General features: G+C 37.5%; 1 protein-coding gene across 2 annotated transcripts in view; it reads right to left on the bottom strand.

Moving 5' to 3' along the window:
• Positions 1-17051, bottom strand: part of gpr158a (G protein-coupled receptor 158a) — a 191960-nt gene that overhangs the window by 164044 nt on the left and 10865 nt on the right. For both annotated transcript variants that reach the window (XM_067434785.1, XM_067434786.1), the window contains exon 2: positions 8839-8944. In XM_067434785.1, coding sequence (XP_067290886.1) covers positions 8839-8944 — 106 coding nt within the window. The remainder of the gene's footprint in view (positions 1-8838; positions 8945-17051) is intronic.

The following is a 17051-nucleotide window of genomic DNA, read 5'->3' as shown; positions in this document are numbered from 1 at the left end:
ATTGGTCAGCTTCAAGGTTGTTTCAGAAATGTCACACCCCTTACCATAAGTTTCAACACACAACAAACGGAATTCATCCAGGCCTCGTCCCCTTTATAGCATATGCCTAGGGCGGGAATTATTTAAATGAGGAATGTTCCTCACAAGTGCAATTGTGTGTTGCATGTAAAATTAAACATGGTCACTTGAACCGTAGCTAACAAAAGTTACGTACTGTAGCTCTCTTGACTTAAGGTCACATTTACCATTGGTGAATTTTTGTGGGTAATTTCAATAAGAATCCATGTGATCATAATTTCTAAAGACTACCCCATGCTGATTTTGCAACGGAGAAAACTACTTGGTTTGAGAGTGACTTCTGTGTGAGCTGTGCTTCATACATCACTACAATTTTGACATTATGCATTGGATTTTTATTTATTTTTTTGGTGTAGAAATATACTAGCAACCATTGTCCAGAACACCAGAGCAACCTCATATCAATGGATTAAAACCAGTAAGAACACACAGTAAAGCCCACGGTGGAGGAAAGAGTATTGCACGGACAAGAAGCAATTACGTTTTTCATTTAGTTTGATATAAACCACTCATCTTCCTGCGTCTTTGAAACCTGAGATTTCCTTCCCACGTGTCCTTTATAAATGAACAAACTTAATCTGTGCTTCTACATTTAGAGCAGTATTGTATAAGGGAGCGTAGTTTCCTCATAAACGTCCATAGTGTGAGGTTAGTAAAGAATATTAGATCTGCAGAGACACAATGTTATAAACGATGGCTCTGTTTAATGGCACTTCCTCTTAGCTCTTCTCTGCCTCGTTTCCTCATTAGTACCGCAGCCTATCGAAACCATACATCCCTGTCATACGACGAGCACAAAAAAAGAGCTCAACGGATATTTCATCTCACACCAAATCTTTTTTTTTCTTTATAAAGAGACATAAATGGAAGGAAAAGTAATTACTCCACCGTGGATGTATTTCTAAATATCAAACTTCAGAGGGGGTTCAAACATGCAGGCTCATCTGTTAAGTTCAGTGCCTTAAAGTAGCAATAACAGCAGCGTATGATCAATGCAGAACCAGCAGGTGTGTGACTCACCAGGAAAAGATCAATTCAAAGTGCTGCTGAAAATAGCACGGCAATTTCACCAAAATACACGAATGGAAAGCCAAATAGAAAATGTGTCTTTCAATTATGCATGTTAGTGTGTGTGTTACGTACTTTCTACTTTTCTACAGACTATTTATACCCTGGTGGATATTTGTCCGTCTCGTCTAATTTTGGCCTTATTGTATGACTAACTCTACAAACTAGAGGATATGCTGTTTACTCTTTTCTGGTTGGGAAACATGCAGAGAGAAAACAACTTTTGTTAAATTGTTTGTGTTTCCTTTTTTTCTGGCCTGACAAGCCAGACCCACATCAAGATCATGTTTGATCTGGAAACTCACCATTGACAGGGCCCAATCTGAGGGGCGGGATAAACGGTTGTCTTTCAAACTCCCTCTGCACGCGATAGGATAGCGCTACAACCAACCAGAGCAACGAAGGTGAAGCGGAGCTCGTTGATAGATTAAACATTCACCGTATCCGGTCGGCAAAACTCCGAACACATCTTCCCTTTTTAAGAATGACTTCAGTGCCGTTCTTTGTTCTTTTCTCAGAGAAAAGCTTAACTCCAAGTCTTCCATAAAAACTGATTAAAGACAAACCAGCAGCCAATTTAAGATTCTTTCTCTTCCACTTTGCTTCCTGACCACATATTGTCCTATCATAATAAAGGCAAACAAGCCAAAAATAAAAAATAAATAAATAAATTGATATGTAACTCTAAATAACTGCATTCATTTAATGTAACCAAACTCAATGTCTGAACCATTTCTATTCTGAGCTCCAATATAGTGTTTAGTGTTTTACATTAGATTTTTGAACCCATTGCTGTATTGATTTTCCTATTGGAAGTACTGAAAATAATGTCTTCTGTAAATGCTCATCAGTGTCTATTCTGTCTCAACCTGTGCTTTTCTTAATGCAACCATCATTTTGCATTGCTAAGACATTGTTTTGCATTGATATGATATTGGTGTTCTTGGTAGTTTCTAGGCATTGTTATGTGGCTGATAGGGTATACACAGTAGAATATGATGCAACATGGGTTTGATTCCCAGGAAATTGAAGAAATTGGCAATATATATATATATATATATATATATATATATATATATATATATATATATATATATATATATATATATATATATATATATATATATATATATATATATATATATATATATATATATATTGCTAGGGAGTTCTGAGTGTTTTTTCTAGCCATATTAGATGGTTGCCAGGTTGTTCTAGTTGTTTGGATCCCACTGTGATGGTTGCTTGGGCTAGGTGTTCTGATGTATTTTTAGCAATGTGATTGTTAGGGTGTTTTGTATGGTTGCTAAGGTGGATGCTTAGTCTTTGCTAGGAGGTCTCTGAGTGGTTTCATACAGGCTCAAATCAAAAGAGGCAACCATCAAGTCTTTATAATGTGCATTTGACCTTTCAAATAAGTTATTGGGATGTTTCCACCCATTTTATCATCAACCAGACAAAAACACAACATCTGATTTCTTTGAAGAATAATAGTCTAGATATCCTTAATTAGATGCATGATTTAGTTAATTACATGCCACTGCAAAAAAAATGCTTTTCTTATTTAGTATTTTTGTCTTGTTTCTATCCAAACATCTACAAATTCTTAAACAAAGAAGTATTTACTAGATAAGCAAAAAGTAATTGTCTTGTTTTGGGGGACAAATAACTACAAATTAAGAGAGTTTGTGTTTAAAATCAATGAAATAATCTTCCAGTGGGGTAAGCAAAAAAATCTTAAAACAAGATTATTTTGCTTACCCCACTGGCAGATTATTTTGCTTATTTTAAGCAAAAACTCTTTTAATTTGTAGTTATTTATTCCCCAAAACAAGACAACATTTTTTTACTTGTCTAGTACATGTTTCTTAATGTAAGAATTTTTACACATTTTGACTAGACAAAGACAAGACAAGACAAAAATACAAGACAACAAAAAAAGTAAGAACAGCTTTTTTTGCAGTGCGAGTAGCAAAAGTACTACAAATAAAAGCTTAAAAATTGAGGGATAGAGATTGTTTAAACCATTAAGGCAATAAAATAGTGATGCTTGTCTTTTATAGTAGAATGTTTTAGCATCCAAAACCAAACCTTCAACCACAATGCATATGCAGTACCGGATTACACATTCCGGAAGTCTCTGTTAATGATATTCTTGGTCAGATGAAGTAGGAAATATTTGGTTTGGCGTAAACAGGATAAATGACATGTGGGCTGTAGTTTCAGCATAAGATATCTGAGATAATGAGAGCATATTACAGCTTTTTTGCACACGTGGGGCTCTCTGGAACAAAGCAGCTATATCAAGTTACAACATAACTCCTGATTGCAATGCAGTTTTGAGCTCTATTTATAGTCAGCATCGCCATCATCAGACCTGTGCTACGGGGGGAAGATGGAAGCTATTATGACAGAGGTCACAATTCAATTGCACAAAGTGAAGATGCTGTGTCGCTATGTGCGCTACGCTCGTCTGTGTCTCACACATGCACACTGTGCAGTGTCCATCAGGAGGCCGAGCACACAAAGAGCTATCTCAATTATTCAGTGCACCCTGTGCAATCTATTACATCACATCCATTATGAAGGAGCCAGACCTTAAAAATCTATTCTCTTTATAAAGTCCTCCAAGCATCAGGTTAACAGGATTAAGACACAGCAAAATCATTCACTGCTGAGAAAGAAGGTCACACACACATATATATATATATATATATATATATATATATATATATATATATATATATATATATATATATATATATATATATATATATATATATATATATATATATGTGTGTGTGTGTGTGTGTGTGTGTATATATACTCACCTAAAGGATTATTAGGAACACCATACTAATACTGTGTTTGACCCCCTTTCGCCTTCAGAACTGCCTTAATTCTACGTGGCATTGATTCAACAAGGTGCTGAAAGTATTCATTATAAATGTTGGCCCATATTGATAGGATAGCATCTTGCACTTGATGGAGATTTGTGGGATGCACATCCAGGGCACGAAGCTTCCGGTCCACCACATCCCAAAGATGCTCTAATGGGTTGAGATCTGGTGACTGTGGGGGCCATTTTAGTACAGTGAACTCATTGTCATGTTCAAGAAACCAATTTGAAATGATTCAAGCTTTGTGATATGGTGCATTATCCTGCTGGAAGTAGCCATCAGAGGATGGGCACATGGTGATCATAAAGGGATGGACATGGTCAGAAACATTGCTCAGGTTGGCCGTGGCATTTAAACGATGCCCATTTGGCACTAAGGGGCCTAAAGTGTGCCAAGAAAACATCCCCACACCATTACACCACCACCACCAGCAGCCTGCACAGTGGTAACAAGGCATGATGGATCTATGTTCTCATTCTGTTTACACCAAATTCTGACTTTACCATCTGAATGTCTCAACAAAAATAGAGACTCATCAGACCAGGCAACATTTTTCCAGTCGTCAACTGTATACTTTTGGTGAGCTTGTGCAAACTGTAGCCTCTTTTTCCTATTTGTAGTGGAGATGAGTGGTACCCGGTGGGGTCTTCTGCTGTTGTAGTCCATCCACATTAAGGTTGTGTGTGTTGAGGCTTCACAAATGCTTTGCTGCAAACCTCAGTTGTAATGAGTGGTTATTTCAGTCAAAGTTGCTCTTCTATCAGCTTGAATCAGTCGGCCCATTCTCCTCTGAGCTCTAGCATCAACAAGGCATTTTGGCCAACAGGACTGCCGCATACTGGATGTTTTTCCCTTTTCACACCATTCTTTGTAAACTCTAGAAATGGTTGTGCGTGAAAATCCTAGTAACTGAGCAGACTGTGAAAGACCGGCCCGTCTGTCACCAACAACCATGCCATGCTTAAAATAGCTTAAATCACCTTTCTTTCCCATTCTGACATTCAGTTTGGAGTTCAGGAGATTGTCTTGACCAGGACCACACCCCTAAATGCATTGAAGCAACTGCCATGTGATTGTTTGATTAGATAATTGCATTAATGAGAAATTGAACAGGTGTTCCTAATTATACTTTAGGTGAGTGTGTGTGTATATATATATATATATACAGTCTTGTTCAAAATAATAGCAGTACAATGTGACTAACCAGAATAATCAAGGTTTTTAGTATATTTTTTATTGCTACGTGGCAAACAAGTTACCAGTAGGTTCAGTAGATTCTCAGAAAACAAACAAGACCCAGCATTCATGATATGCACGCTCTTAAGGCTGTGCAATTGGGCAATTAGTTGAAAGGGGTGTGTTCAAAAAAATAGCAGTGTCTACCTTTGACTGTACAAACTCAAAACTATTTTGTACAAACATTTTTTTTCTGGGATTTAGCAATCCTGTGAATCACTAAACTAATATTTAGTTGTATGACCACAGTTATTTAACATCATTTTAGCTGAACAGCCTATCATTTTTTGCACCTCTTTATAGGTTTTCCCCTCTCTAATCAACTTTTTAATCAAAGTAGCATTTTTTAATCAAAAAATGATAGGCTGTTCAGCTAAAATGATCTCCAATGCCTTAAAATGGAGAGCAAAACCAGAGAGACGTGGAAGAAAACGGAAGACAACCATCAAAATGGATAGAAGAATAACCAGAATGGCAAAGGCTCAGCCAATGATCACCTCCAGGATGATCAAAGACAGTCTGGAGTTACCTGTAAGTACTGTGACAGTTAGAAGACGTCTGTGTGAAGCTAATCTATTTTCAAGAATCCCCCGCAAAGTCCCTCTGTTAAAAAAAAGGCATGTGCAGAAGAGGTTACAATTTGCCAAAGAACACATCAACTGGCCTAAAGAGAAATCGAGGAACATTTTGTGGACTGATGAGAGTAAAATTGTTCTTTTTGGGTCCAAGGGCCACAGGCAGTTTGTGAGACGACCCCCAAACTCTGAATTCAAGCCACAGTACACAGTGAAGACAGTGAAGCATGGAGGTTCAAGCATCATGATATGGGCATGTTTCTCCTACTATGGTGTTGGGCCTATTTATCGCATACCAGGGATCATGGATCAGTTTGCATATGTTAAAATACTTGAAGAGGTCATGTTGCCCTATGCTGAAGAGGACATGCCCTTGAAACGGTTGTTTCAACAAGACAATGACCCAAAACACACTAGTAAACGGGCAAAGTCTTGGTTCCAAACCAACAAAATTAATGTTATGGAGTGGCCAGCCCAATCTCCAGACCTTAATCCAATTGAGAACTTGTGGGGTGATATCAAAAATGCTGTTTCTGAAGCAAAACCAAGAAATGTGAATGAATTGTGGAATGTTGTTAAAGAATCACGGAGTGGAATAACAGCTGAGAGGTGCCACAAGTTGGTTGACTCCATGCCACACAGATGTCAAGCAGTTTTAAAAAACTGTGGTCATACAACTAAATATTAGTTTAGTGATTCACAGGATTGCTAAATCCCAGAAAAAAAAAAATGTTTGTACAAAATAGTTTTGAGTTTGTACAGTCAAAGGTAGACACTGCTATTTTTTTTAACACACCCCTTTCAACTAATTGCCCAATTGCACAGCCTTAAGAGCGTGCATATCATGAATGCTGGGTCTCATTTGTTTTCTGACAATCTACTGAACCTACTGGTAACTTATTTGCCACGTAGCAATAAAAAATATACTAAAAGCCTTGATTATTCTGGTTAGTCACATTGTACTGCTATTATTTTGAACAAGACTGTATACATATATTGTAAATATATATATATTGTTATTCAAAATAGCAGGATGAAAACCATGAATCAAGAGCGGACACCATAATTTGAGCTGGCATGCTGCTGTGCGATGATGTGATTTTTTGACTGCTGTAAGAGGTCCTGAAAAGTTCGTAGGATGTTCTGCAGCAAAGCAGAGATAATAGTTCCTGAAAAAAGGAATATTCTAACATTATTTACTCAAAGTCCTGTGTATCTTATGATGCAACTGACACCATCATCCATGAAGCATCAAACAAGGTATGCAAATAATGCCTATGGCCGTGTGTCCACCAAAGCATTTTTAGCCAGCTGAAAACGCTAGGCGCTCTGCTGTGAGCGCTTGAGAGAGTTTTGGCAGGCAGCGTTTTTTTCCCTCTCTATTTGCTTGTTATGATACAGAAAATCTGTGGAAGTGTTGCTAATTTCACAGGTAGTTTGTTTCTGTATTGATTCTATATAAAATTGCAGATACAATGTAAAGTATTTGCTCTGGATCTTGTTTTAAATAATTCCGTTATTATTGCTTGTTGTCATCTGTTGACGACACGCAGAATGTGGCAGTTGGTCTGTGTTGTATTTTCCCGCCCCTCCTCCACTGTGATTGGACGGCTGGGTGAAAAGTGACAGTGATGAGTGCTGCGTTTTACTCAGAGTTGAACATTCTTCATCTCTCGGCGACCAGTAAAAAACGCAGAGCGCTCACCGCTAGAGCGTGAAATACTCACTCAGCACCTCGCATTCCATTTGCATTCGCATTCGCAGCTCCAGGCATTCTCAAAGCACTGCGCTCCCATTGAAAGCAATAGAAAACGTGAAAAAACACTTTGGTGGAGTTGAACTCCAAATTGCCTTAGAACACCTGCCTGGATGTTTCTGCCAAAGGGTGTTTGCAAAATATTCTGTATTTTTGTAATTCTACTAGGTGTCACTAAGGTCACAGAAACGACATGCTTCACCTTTAAGCAGGGCAGCCAACCTCCCCCAGTTTCTCTTGAAGCCAATACAGAAGTGACTTAAACTGCAATTCATCAACTTGCCACAAGGGACAGGCAAGGTTCTCATTGAGCTCCAAGTTAAAATGGCCAACTTTACAGAAGCCTGGTACAATTTATGGTTTTGGTCTATACGGCTAATTTTGCCACTTACTCCGTTGGTCTGATTGGTTGTAGGTTTATCCAATTGAGTGCAGAGGAATAGGGATGGGAGATAAACAAAATAAGTGATTCGATACAATACTTCCAAACTGATTTTTTTTTTAATTAAATTTATTAAATTATAAAATTTACTAAGAGTAAAATGGGTAAAGATAACATATTTGAAAGGTATTTTAACATTCAATATGCCTTAATTGCAACTTATTAGATCATGATTACAGAACAGAACATGATCACCGTTAACGTTACATTTAAAGAGTTTATTTGCACTATGTATATAGGCTACAATTTTTTTTTTATTGTGAATTGAATCAAACAAATGTTTTTTTCTGTATTCTGATAAGCATTGTTCTGGGCTGCGTTTGCAAAAGCATCAATAGTTTCTTTCTTCTGATAGTTTTTGGAAACGCAGCTCTGTTTGAATACAGTGTCATCAGTGAGCGAACGCTCTCTCTGTGATCGATTAGTTGTGCCTTGCAGCATTTGCGTGTGTTCAGATCCTGGTTCAGATAAGCAGGAAAATAGTCCTATGCTACACAACTACTCAGTAACATTTTGTATTGTATGCATTAAATCTTCTTTTTAAATAAACAAAATTACTGGTAAAAAACAAACAAAAAAAACGTATTTGCGTATCGATACTTTTCGATGCTCACATCAGTATCGATATTTCATATCGATACGCCCATCCCTACAGAGGAATTTTCGCCCCATGGAGCAGTATCAGACTCATATTTTGACTAGAATATGAGTATGACAAAGTCAGGATACTGAAATGTTTCAAATAAACAACATTTTGAAGCAAGAGCTTGAACATGGACTCACCTCCATTGTGGTGAGGTTGCACCTGTGCGTTCCTGCAAACCATCCATCTGCAGAGCATTGATCAATATCCACATCCTGCAGGCTGACGTCCACACGAACAACACCCCTATATGATATTACAGAGAACAAGAGAGAAAGACAAATTAGTCAAGCTGAGAGTTTATTTCAATGCTTATTAGACTTGCACACATGTACATTTAATTCTAAAATAAATCTTCAGATTTGAGCATAGAGTACTAATCTAAAAAAGTCATTCATTGACAAGAACATTCAAATCCTGAACTGTACCTTCATGTCTTTGTACTAAATGACTTAACAGCCAATGTAGATTTGTGTCTGCATGGGCCAAATAAGACTTTGCTGTTTCTGTATTGACATTTTTACCTAGTAATTGACAAATCATCAATAAGCTCATCAATACACTCTTTATCGCTGTAGTCTTCCTCTTCAGTCAGCTTTTGTGCTCTCCTCAGCACTCATAAGGACATCAGAACCTCCAGCAACAATGAATAACAAGCTCACTCCATAGAGAACCATTAGAGTTGAAAGATCTTGGTATTCTAATCATGAACAAACAACCACTAGAGTACTATAAACTTAAAAGAATGATTCCTTGGGGCTAATGTATAAGGCTTCTAGGGCCCATTGGCATATATATATATCCCTAGCAATGGACTTAGTACAGCCTGATAAAAGAAGCTTAAATGTTTATGGTTCCATCGTTTGGCTGAATGGAGCCTTGAGTTAAGAACTCAAAGAATGAAGTTGACTGGCGTTGAATGATCTTTGATGGCATCTCTGTTCAGCATGTTTATTGTATTTCTCATCACAGCTGTCTGCACCAGCATTCTCACATCTGCTGTCAACGTGCTGGAACATTTAGAACAGGATTGCAACATCCCAGCCTCAGTCGAGAGAAACCTCATTACAAAGCACAGATGCCCATGCAATCTAAAGGCCCGCTCACACCAACACAAATTCGGTTCGATTTTCACATGCAATTTGTCTGGTCAGATGGGCTGAATAAAAATTCATCTCATTCTGTGACAGCAGGTGCCAATTAAATACAGGGTTATACAAGAGCAGCAGTGTTCAACCTTTTGAAAAAAAGAAGAAAAAAAAAAAGTCTAACAGCCTAAAGCTGAGATCACACTAGACTTCAAGCATGAAAAATTTCAGACATTCCAATGGTCTTGATATGACGTCACCCTCTGAAGCGTCTTTTTTATAAACATGATTTTCAATAAATAACAAATAGTAATACATTCAAAATGTAAATGATATACAATCTACTCGACTTTGCTACAAAAAAATATAATTCTTTTAACTCAGTTCGTACGTATAATACGCCATAAAGTGCGTATCATATGCACGCGAAAAACCGCGTACCATATGCACGCCAAAACTCATTTTGGCGTATACATTCCACGAGATTCCAAACTCGTACTATTTAAACACATTTTCGTGAGATCGGGCTCTGAAATGCATACGCTTGTGTTTCCGTTCTGACGCATTCACATGCGTTTATATGGAAGTCAATGGAAGGAGTAGGGCAGTGTGACCGCTCCATTACTCATACCGATAAACAGGTTATTCCCATTATTATTTATTTCTCATTTGACACTTTATTTCAACATATTTTCTTAATTTCTATTAATAAACACCACTTGGAGCTAATATGATATGGGAAAAGGCAGATTTGAGTCTGGTTGTTCATGTTAAAATGTAAAGCCACCTGCCTTACTCTCCATGCCACTTCTCCTGTTAACACTGGGATTTATTTTGTCTGGCTCAATCAGACAATGACGGGGAGAGTTAGTGTAACTATCCTCTGCCAACAACGCAGGCTATTTACAATTGGTGTAATGCTGCCCTCACATGCTATATCAGAATTGTTGTAAATACAAGTTTCCTAGTTAAAAATTGGACATGAATTTCCACTCAAGTCGTATTTACCACTAGGAAGCTCTGAGATCATTTTGACAGCCAAGTTCCCACAATGAGCAGGCCATAATCTCTAAATATGCACATATACATATTTACAGTAGAGTTTCCCAGATTGGCGAACCCTGTCGATCACCTCTGCAACCTGCAGCAGTCAGATGTAGCGTAGCATCTGATGCCAGGCCTAACACTCTTATGCATTGGTGGAACCTGTGTTAGGATGGGTATCCATATGTTGTGACTCCTACGGCAGTCTCATATGTGTATTCTTCCACGATACAGCTCCCTACGGCGAGCCCTTACCTTTCCTTTGGCACGGTCTGCTCTTGTTGTCTCCCCCCTGGATTGGCCGGAGCCACCCCAGGGACAATTCGTATGTTGCACTGCCCTATCTGGCTAGTCCAGAGTCCTGCACGGGTTCGGGTACCCGCGGGAAATGGGTGAAAAAATTTCTAACTGTGTCAGATACGGGTGTGGGTCGGACAAGGGGGAAACCCATTAAATTGAATTAACAAATAAATAAAAGTTAAAAAGATATATTTTTATAAAAGCAGAAAATAATAAATTAAGGGAAAAATAATACAAAATTGTATTTGATTAAAAATGAATCATATTTATTTTATCAAGTCGTTTATTCTGTTATTTATTTTCCTATTATCACATTTATCTATTTATGTTTTTATTAATTTACATATGTGTATATTTATTTATTTATTCATTTATTTACTTATTCATTCATTCATTCATTCACTCATTTATTTTTAATTTGTGCAGGGTTGGTCCTCCATAACGGGCCGGTGCGGAATTACAAAATCGGACCCGTGCAGGACTCTGGGCTAGTCCATATGTGTAACTCCCACGTTACCTCCCTTTGGGCAGGTTGTGGGCTCTGCAGTTTTGCCTTTCCCTGGAGCCCACTTAAAGCAGGCAGAGGGAGACCTGACAAACTGACTGGCTCATTTCATAAATGAAAATAAATTCCATAAATGCTCTTTAAAATTATATTAATTTAAGATAAACACATTGCAGCATGGACAGAACCAATCTTGGGTCTAGATCTGGACCACACTCTGTTAATAGATGACCTCTAGACAAGGTTGTCAGTATTTGGAACTGGGCCATTGGGAAGGTAACACGTTTGTTAATCAGGAAAAGATGAAATGTCATGGGTCGTTACTTTTAACAAACAGTGTTTTTCAGCAAGAAGAGAGTAACAGCAGAAATGATGCTACAGTAAAGCCTATCATCACACATGCTTGTGTTTTGGTACTGATGTCTAAAGTGGCTGTAGAGCTTTATAACACAGAAAGCCAGAAGGAAAATGACCGTGAAACTCAGCATGCCTTGCATCTGCTGGGACTCTGCTTCTGCATATAATCGCTTGCCTGAACCGCATTAAAGCAATTAAATAATAGCTCCATTGTTGTGGGTTAAACTCAGAAATACTTGGAAGTAAATGTAACACAGCAACAGTATTTGAAGTAAAACATTTTCAATTTCCCAGCAAACCAAAGTCACGTGCATAATTGACTGTAATTAACTCTCATTCAGAAGATAGTGACAGAAGATAATCATTCAGTAATAGCGCCCCTTAGCGTCTAACAGCAAAAATGCGGAAACCCGGAAAATTACGTGTTTGGCGGGGAAAGAGTTAATAACAATCTATTGTTTGAAATACAATTATATTATTTAAACCTTACATGTGTTTAACAAAAGTAGTTTTGAACTTCCGTTCAAGTTTTTGCTCATTCATTTAAAAAATATTAGCATAAACCTTTGAAACCTTTGACATTAGCAATTATTGGCCATCTCATTTAAAGGTATAGATACAATTTAAAGATACAATTAAATTCAAAGTACAAGAAATTATTCTTTATTCATAAAAGCTATGCTTGTGTATTTGTAATAGTGATGTGATAATTGCATCAATTGCAAGATGATGAAAGCTTGAGCTTTAATACTGACAGCAGATATGTGAAACTTTGTGAAAAAGAACTGTGTATAATTTTATTTACTTGTAGTGTTATACAAATTCATTAAACACTTCCGTTCCGTCTGTTTCTTAACATACAGTACTTAATTAGTTTTAAAAAGTGCACTTTTTAATAATGTCAAATGAAAAGTAAAGTATATTTTAATAATCTTGCAGTGCAATACAGAAATGTGTCGTTGTAAATACATTTAAATACATGGCATAAAAGTTAGAAATGACAGAAAATAAATTACATTAAAGTATTTTAGTTGTAAATGCAATAAATTCTTGCCTGTACCTTCAGCCGTAAAAAATATTTCAAAGACAATATAAATGTGAAATTACATTTAAAGATGTACTTACACCAATCAGGCACTACATTATAACCATTTCATAACATTCACTGATAGATGAAGTGAATAACACTGATTATCTCTTCATCACGGCATCTTTTAATGGGTGTAATATATTAGGCAGCAAGTGAACATTTTGTTAGAAAATGGAAAATGGGCAAGGGTAAGGATTTGAGCGAGCTTGACAAGGGCCAAATTCTGATGGCTAGATGACTGGGTCAGTGCATCTCCAAAACTGCAGCTCTTGTGGGTGTTCCTGGTCTTCAGTGGTCAGTATCTATCAAAAATGCTACAGGGAAGGAACAGTGTGAACCGGTGACAGGGTCATGGGCGGCCAAGGCTCATTAATGCACGTGCAATGTCTAGCCTGTGTGGTCCGATCAAACAGATGATCTACTGCAGTTCAAATTGCTCAAGTTAATGCTGGCTTTGATAGAAAGGTGCCAGAATACACAGTGCATCACAGTTTGTTACACATGGGGCTACATAGCCGCAGACCAATCAGGGTGCCCATGATGACCCCTGTCCACCGCCGAAAGAGCCACCAGTGTACATGTGAGCAACAGAACTGGATCACAAAGCAATGGAAGAAGGTGGCCTGGTCTGATGAATCATGTTTTCTTTTACATCATGTGGACGTTTGCGTTGCTTACCTGGGAAACACACGGAACCAGGATACACTATGGAAAGAAGGTAAGCCAGTGGATGCAGTAAGATGCTTTAAGCAATGTTCCGCTGGAAAAACCTTGGATCCTGCCAATCATGTGGATATTACTATGACACATACCACCTACCTAAGCTTTGTTTGCAGACCATATACACCCTATCATGGAAACAATATTCCCTGATGGCTGTGGCCTCTTTTGTCAGGGTAATGCGCCCTGCCACAAAGCAAAAATGGGTCAGCAATGATTTGAGGAGCACAATGAGTTTGAGGTGTTGACTTGGCCTCCAAATTCTCAATCCAATCGAGCGTCTGTGGGATGTGCTGAACAAACAAGTCCGACCATGGAGGCCCAACTTCGCAATTTAAGGGACTTAAAGGATATGCTGCTAACATATTGGTGCCAGATATCACAGCACACCTTCAGGGGTCTAGTGGAGTCCATGCCTTGACGGGCTGTTTTGGCAACAAAAAGGGGACCAACACAATATTAGGTGTAAATGAGTCAAAAAAAGCACACTCAAATTCAACTAAAGGCAAAAAACATATCCAAAAAATATGACATTTAATTTGCAATTAAGTAGGCCTATATACTTTTTAAGGTATATTATTTCCATAGTAAGAGTTAAATGCTGTAAAAGTAATATGCTGCAAGTGCATAAATAGATACATAATTCCCAAAGTAACCCATAATGGTTTCATTGATAAATGCAGACCATGCAATGTGTTTAGAAACATTGTTCACTTATTTTAAGCGGTTGAATTTTAGAATAATATAACGCACAACAGCTGATAGCACACTAACAGACTAGCTTAAAGCAAACAATGAACCAGGCTATTTAAATGTTGAGCAAGCAATCTCATTGGCTGCAGGTTCAGCAGAGGCCAATCAGCTTGTGCCAAGTGGTAAACAATGTGATTGCTAGCAGACTGCCTGTGCCCTCTAGAGTTCCATGACTGAATTAGATATTTATGAACAGATGTCAGGCTTGGGTCTGAGGCTTAAAAGTGGGGTAAGTGCTATCTGGTAACCGTTGTAGATATTTAAAATCACCAAAACAAACACGCCCCTACCGCAAAAAAAGATCTCTGCCATATTGTGATAGCTCCGCCCCACAGATACGTAACCCAAATAACGACTATGGCAGAATCTGTGTGTAACTAATCCAGGTCGAATAGTCAATGAAAAAGTCCCCCCTTCCATTACAAAAGCACAAACCGTTCTCATGAACAACTCGATAGAACACATGACAGTCCAACTATTGACATATTACAATTATGACAAGATTAGAGTTATATATAGCGATCACAAAACACAAACAGTTCTCATGAACAACTCGATAAGTATACAAGCTCGATAGTCCAGCTAACGACTATATAAGGAGTATAGTATCTTACCTGTCGGACACATTTTGTGAGCTGACGCTTAAAACCTTGAAACACTGAGGGGATTTAGATGCTCTATACGGTGTGGAAATGAACGTGTCTTTATCGTCGCTGAAGTTAGCCACAATACGATCGCAAATGGACAAACAAGCGAATGTGACACACGAGCATATTCAAGCAAAAGCCAGCATATATTAGTTCTTTCTTGGCTAATGTCCGTCCTGTGTGACTCGTGTGTTTTAAATAATGACGTTTACTGGGCCTCTCTTCTCACCATAGACACGCCCCTTACCTGCTGATTGGCTACAAGTTTGTTATTCCACTCGGCCGAGTCCTTTTTCTAAAACGGTTTTAAAGTAACACTTACCCCACCTTTAAGGAAGTATAGCATAAGATTCATACAAGGCATTGTTTTTTTTTTTTGTTTTTTTTTTTGTTATCTACTGCAGGTAAAACAAATATTATGAGATATACTGTTGTGAACGCTGGTTCTGGAGCCATGCAAATATTTATCAGAAAACACTGAGGAGATGGATTGCCCGAGGTAAAGGAGATCTGTTTGTTTCTCTTCGCAAACGTATCTGTTTCCTGTACTTTTCTCGTTCTTCCTCTTAGTCAGACACAGAAGGTGCAGTCATGGAACAGTCTCTGCTCCCCTTAATTGAGGCCTTGGCCAAGCAAGTGTGCTAATTTTAGCAGCCGTGTTCATTAAGCGTCGAAAAGCCACGTCCTTCATCCAAGGTCAAATAGAACCTATGGCTCTGTATTGCCATTATTAACTCATAAGACAGAATGTGGATTGGTAACAGTGGATTGGCAACAGTGCCATCATTTTGTCTTGAAGATGAAAAGCCTGATGATAATTGTGATTAGTATCAATTGACTGTAATTACTGTGGCAGACTATATGACGTTGGCTTGTATTTTAGTCTTCCCTGAGATTGAAATGAGAAGCTGACAAGAGCTGTTGAACATTTCTTGCATCTCAACTGGCGATGTTTAACCAAGACATCTATAATATGTCTCTGCATTTTTGTCTCTTGTCTCTATATTTAGATTTTTTGTTTTACTTTCAGTGAAATAAGTACCAAATAGGAGTCTTAAAAAGTCTTTAAATGTAACATACTATATAATAATATATTATATTTATTACATTTGATATTTATGTTTGCAATGTTGGCAGCCCCACAATTTTAGACATCACTAATGATTGGTGTTTATTTTCAAGAAACATGCATTAAATAAACATCAAGTAAATAAAAATGTATATATATATATATATATACACACACATTGATGAATTGGTTGATATAGAATTATATTACAATACCTTTGGTAACAGGGTTAAATGGGAGATTTTTATCCAATTTGATGTGTTCTGTGTCTTTATTTATAGTTTTAACAGTTTATTCTAGCTTCCTGAATTTAGTTTTTACATAAAAATAAAAATACCAAAAAGCTGATCAAAACACAGATCAATTCCATCAACACCCCCAAAGCTTCATGGTCCTATAACTCGTCCGGGGGCGACGTTTCATTCAGTAACATTAGGCAGTTTTTGCTCTTTAATTTTGGTGATCCTGCTATATTAAATATGATTAATATTGTTGTCTCATAAATCATGCAAGTTCCGCCAATGACAACGAAAGAGTTAAATGGGTCTGTATTTTACCTATATTTGCCTATATTTTACCTATATTATCATCTATACTAAGTGCCTTTTCATAATAATATAATAATGAAAACACATTTCAAAGTAGAAAATAGAGTACGTTTTCCGACTTCAAAATTTATTTCTAACTGCTTGTGAAATTGTACTAGCAATGTATACACCGAGTGCAAATTATTTATATAGTGAATACACTGTAAAAAAATAATTGGTTGGTTTTTGTTGG

The sequence above is a fragment of the Pseudorasbora parva genome, chromosome 24 (assembly GCF_024679245.1).
Source record: "Pseudorasbora parva isolate DD20220531a chromosome 24, ASM2467924v1, whole genome shotgun sequence".
Classification (NCBI taxonomy): domain Eukaryota; kingdom Metazoa; phylum Chordata; class Actinopteri; order Cypriniformes; family Gobionidae; genus Pseudorasbora; species Pseudorasbora parva.
The sequence above is the reverse complement of the archived record's forward strand: the minus strand, read 5'-3'. Positions and strand labels throughout refer to the sequence as shown.